Here is a 5,128-nt window from a genome sequence, read left to right as displayed (position 1 = left end):
GTGCTTGATATGGTTCATTTCAGTGCCCTTTCTCTCGGTATCGTTCACCACATGCCTGTGATCGATCTCTCTCAAGCTAGGTTTGGTATCGGTGTCGGTGAAGTCCGTCATTGAATTGAAGTGGTAGAGTGATAAGTGGGCGTACGATATGAAGGGTTTGGATGTGGAAGCAAACATATGAGGCGTGACCGTTCAGTGCCCGTGGTCCCGCCCAGGCACGTACTCTGGTGTTTGAGGGTCGAATTTGTCAAGCCCGGCTGTATATGCTCTTATTACTACTTGGTCAATGAAAGTTCTTTCAATGCAGTAAGATTGAAGTGAATTCGGATAGCATGGAGGTGGTGAATGCGTTGAGCCAAGGCTACTCTTCTTCAGTCGCTTCATCCATTATAGATGACTGTTATTTTATGTCATTAGGTTTTTCCCATGTCATTTATGATTATTGTAATAGGGAACGTAATCGAGTAGCTCATGAACTAGCAAGGTTAGCTAGGTTTTCTTCTCCGAGTGTTTGGATGGATATGAGGTTATCTCTTTACTTGTAAACGATGCTACTCTACTTATGAATGAATAAAGGAGAAGAAGTTTATCAAAAAGTTCTTTTTCCCACTAAAAAAAGAGAAAGTTCCTTAGATGAAAAGGAAGGCGTGTACGTGAGTGAGTTGTAGCCGACCGTATGGCACGACGCGCCGCGTATATATGCATGCGGCCACGCCAGCCCCTGAGTTAACCTAACCCACGACCCCACAACGATACAACGCACTGCTCGTGCTACAGTAAAGAAAAGACCGGCGATCGATGGCCGCGGCGGCGCTAGGGTTCGCGGCGAGGAAGATTGGCGGCCATGCGCTCCGGCAGACGCAGGAGACGGTAGTATCGCGGCTCTCGCCGGCCGTCGAGCTGGGGCAGCGGCAGCTCGTTCCAAGGTTCATCCACACCGAGGTACGCACCTTCACACCCCGATCGATCGATTGTTTTTGGCCATTGGCATGCACGTACGGCTCCCTGATCGACGGCCTTGCTATGCTGGCTCTGGCTGCTAAGGCCGTGGAGACCTGAACACCCTCCAGTACTGTCATGTTAGTGTCGCTTGTTCGCGGCGCTCCGGTCCTAGTCTAATCTAGCTAGGTAGTGGAGTTCATGATTTTCGCTCGGTTTCCCCCCTATAATTAGCCAAACCATGTGTGGTTTTCGGATCCGATTTCCCTCGTAAACAGATTCAATTTTCCTCTTCTTGATTCATAATTTTTTTCCTCTTCTTAATGCAATGTGGGGGCTTCCCCATGTGTGGTCGTCCAAAGGAAAAAATAACTGACGACATTGCTCATGCCGCCAGCAGCAGCAAACTCACAGTCGTGGGGGCGAGAAGGAGCGCGTCCTGAAGCGAATCCAGAGGATGAAGGAGGAGTTGTACGACGAGATGGCGGAAGCGGACGAGATGTACGGCAGAGACAAGGACCCCGAATGCCGGATGAACAAGCAGCTGCTCCGCGAGCTCACCGACCACGTCTGCAGGCGTAACTCCGGCGACGCCGTCTGGTAAGATCGAGCAGCGATGTATCTACGCCCTCATCTGTTCTCCATTTTGTCTTTCTACCATAGTTCAATCGATGTTGTTCATGTGATTCATGCAGGGACGCGGCTCGGTCGGCGAAAGCTACGGGACGATCTGGTGGGTTTCATGGGCATCGTAGCCCTGTACACCGGGGCGAGCTGCTTGCTCGAGGAAGCGGCGAAGCGGGTGTGGGCGGCCTTCTTCTCTAAGCGATGAAGCCAATGTCTATCAAAAATTTCGAGTTTGTATTTTCTGGTAACTAGAAAAAAACTCAAGATTTTGAGTTGGCTATGATTCTACCTATTATCCAAGAGAGTGAATTTTTAGGTCCCGGGTGCCTAGACACCCGGTTATCATGACCATCCAAGCAGTACCCAGCCCATTGGGATATGTGCGGGTCTCTGCACCACGGTTTGGATTTGCAGGCTAGGTGAATAGTAAGCGCAGTAGACTGAAATTATTTGAAACGCATCTGGGCTAGATCGCTACTGTTTATCATAGGCAGAATCCATAGCCTCTGTCACCAGCCAGTCCACATGGATATTGACATGGTTGCATCCCATTGAAAGAGATGATAGACATGTCGGCCCGTGTTTCAAACCAACGACAAGACCTCACCCCAAGCCTGCGTTGGTCTTCAACCCCTCGCAGAGAAACACACCACCCGTCGTGGGTGCCAATGGAATCCACGCAGATCGGCGAAGATGGCATGGCATAGTGCTGGGACGCATTGATTCCAACCATGGCCATGTCTCTCCGATCGAAGTAATAGAGGGACCTGCGGCTGTTCATGGTCTAGAAATTCTCGGATCAATCATCCCTGATCTGGAAACTGAAGCAATCCCCTGGTTAGTGTACATATACTCCATTGGTTCTAGCGGAGAAGCACCTCTATTCGTACCACTCCTTGTTCATCTGTTCATATCCCGTGCACCCTCCCTCAACCCCTTTTCAGATCTGAAGTGGTAGGTTGTGACGTGTCCGATCTCTTCCCGCATGGCGTCCTAGCAGTGATGCACAGAACGGCGGCCGTGGAGATGCGAACACTAGCCGTATCAAGCAACGGGAGGTTGGAACGCAGGTGAGCATCTGTAACTCTTATTCAGACAAAGCTTGTTTCATGTTTCTGAAAAAAACAGCGCACGACACTGAATATGATTCAAGCTTCTTGGCCCAGGTACCGGATTCATAATGGACTTGCAGCCAGAGCAACCCCGAGCAAACTGAGCACGATTGAAAGACGTCTCCTAAAGTCTGAAGCAAGCACGCACACCTGACACTTTTGCTCCTGTAGATGGCATGTCGTTTGATTCATGCCAAGAAGTGTACGAACAGTATAACCTATATGCTTGGGAGAACGGATTCGGAATTCGTCATGCAAAATCCAGATGGGGAGATGGGCGGCCTTACCAGCTGATGCACGAAATTGTTTGCTAGTGCCAGGTCAGTTACATAGCGTCATGCTTGAAGGTTCAGTAGAACTACATCTTGTTGCCCCATTTCGTGATGATAAGATGTTTCAAGTTAATATGAGCCATCAATTTTTCCCAGTCCAATGGGTCGAACGTGTCTTACCTCTTGGGAGGTAAGAATCTATTAATTCCTTTACAAGGTCAATATCGACTTTGCACTTTACGTAAATAAGGAACCAGTGAATGATTACATCTTAAAGTCAGACAATAAAAGGAAAGAAATATCATTATACTAATTGCAACCTGTTTATCTTCCACTTTTAGCTCTGTTACATCCTCACAAATTGAGCTTTATTTTTCTTCCCATTTTGATTAAGTGCCAAAAGGTCCGTAAAATACATACATGTAAGCCGATAGCATATTTGTCAAATTACTAATGGTTTTTTTGATCTTTTACTGCATTTCCCAACCTTTTTCGATGATCATTTCTTGAGCCGATACAAATAATTTGTGATAATTTAAAGTGTGAAAAAAATCTGTATACGATGGTTCTTGGAGAATGACAATTAACTATACTTTTCAATAAATGAGAGGTCTCCATGGAAGAATATATTTTCTTCTTCCAAAAGTAAGTCTGGTGTATGTGACGAATCATGAGAATTTATACCGATATGGGCAAAAGAATGATTGATCCATTCAAAAGAATTCCTTTTAGCAAAGTAACTTGCCATAGTTGAGAAAGTTTACATGTCCAGACTTGCCGTTGACCGGTTGTGATCAAATACTCCTCTTACATCATAGGTGGAAAGAGGGACCATCTTAAAAGCGTTTGGATTCTTTCGTGCTTGGAAATCGCTTGGCATTTATATTGTAGACATTAGCTTTGTCGTTGTCTCTTTGTGGTTGTGATGTGCAGGGTAAACCAGACAAATAGATTTTTTTTTTCTGTACAAAACAGAGTGCAAGACGTGGATGCGGCTCCTCCACACCAAGGATCATGGTTGGTATGTTAGCATATTCAGTAACGAGCACAGTCACCCTCTATCTGCAAGTCGTCAGGAGACAAGGTAGTGGAATTCACAGTCAGACTAATCCGGTTCTTATGAATTTCATCAAGAATCTCAGAGAGAATTATATTAGCCTCAGGAAGCCCTCAGCAAGGTATACAATATTATCAATGCAACAACACATGGAGATCAGACCAGCACACCGCTCCATAAGCAGAACTTAAGGTATCTTTGCTCAAGGATAGCTCAAGATGCACTAACGGATGACATCTATAAGACTGTCAAGTTTTAGAAATATGAAGTCTGTTGATCCAAACCTGTCGGTACGCGTTGAATTTGATCCCGAAAGTTCCACCAAGTTTGTCTTGTGGTCCACAGGAAAGAACAAACAAACAAGATTCTGTATGATGACAGCCATGGGGCAACTAGCACTATAGCCCTAGGCCTGGTAACAACGTCTCTCGTAATTCATCTTTGCAAAGTATAGAGAATCACTAAGGTGCATCGCTTAAAGCTAGCTTAGCCCAAGGCGTAACCAGATGCTAGCTCCACCCCTGCCGCCGTAGACATGATGGCCGACTAGCCGCAACTCCAAAGGCAAACGCCGGGCAACTCCAACGCCAAGAAGTAGGGGCAACACACGTTTGATGCCTCCTTGCTTAACAACACATGTAACTAATATACCAGGGGCTCTTATCGAAAAAGGCTTTCACCTCGCTTTATATATAAAGCATCAAACCACAAGTATTCAGTACAAACACACGCTACGCCATCACAACACACGCACACATCCATGACAGGATACATAGGCGCTGAGCGCAGCAACACCACTCCTAGCACTACCGCCCCGAAGAGATGAAGCTACATATGACGAACCATACACTCCAAGGCGGCGCCTTCAGGAAGGGTACGACGCCGGAGCGCCGCCACCGCCTGATCCAAGGATCAAAGTTTCCCCCGGAGCCGCATGACGGGCAATGAGAGCCGCGACGACGCCTTCAAGAAGGGAACGATCTTCGCCGCCGCCGGTCCGTCCGAAGATAGAGCAGGTTTTCACCTCGGCCAATATTCAGCACCACCGAGCGCCACACCCCGGCAACCACGCCGCCCACACGACCATGGTGACCGGGCAGCACCAAGGCACGGGCTCTGCC

The 5,128-nt window shown here is 47.4% G+C and overlaps 1 protein-coding gene across 4 annotated transcripts; it reads left to right on the top strand.

The window, feature by feature from the left end:
- Positions 1–728: 728 nt before the first annotated feature.
- Positions 729–4,398, top strand: LOC109771749 (uncharacterized). 4 transcript variants are annotated; one of them, XM_073510073.1, is made up of 6 exons: positions 751–942; positions 1,337–1,539; positions 1,635–2,403; positions 2,511–2,636; positions 2,733–2,998; positions 3,926–4,398. In XM_073510073.1, exons 1-3 carry the CDS (start codon positions 799–801, stop codon positions 1,762–1,764), a joined length of 477 nt encoding a protein of 158 aa, XP_073366174.1. In that variant the 5' UTR covers positions 751–798; the 3' UTR covers positions 1,765–2,403; positions 2,511–2,636; positions 2,733–2,998; positions 3,926–4,398. The 4 variants fall into 4 exon arrangements, with proteins under 4 accessions (XP_040259511.1, XP_073366174.1, XP_020186037.1 ...); XM_040403577.2 differs by lacking the exon at positions 3,926–4,398 and having other exon boundaries at positions 729–942; positions 1,340–1,539; positions 2,733–3,111; XM_020330448.3 differs by lacking the exon at positions 3,926–4,398 and having other exon boundaries at positions 2,733–3,111.
- Positions 4,399–5,128: the final 730 nt, after the last annotated feature.

This window comes from Aegilops tauschii, chromosome 3, assembly GCF_002575655.3.
Source record: "Aegilops tauschii subsp. strangulata cultivar AL8/78 chromosome 3, Aet v6.0, whole genome shotgun sequence".
In the NCBI taxonomy this organism is placed as follows: Eukaryota; Viridiplantae; Streptophyta; class Magnoliopsida; order Poales; family Poaceae; genus Aegilops; species Aegilops tauschii.
This window is presented reverse-complemented; position numbering and strand designations above follow the sequence as displayed.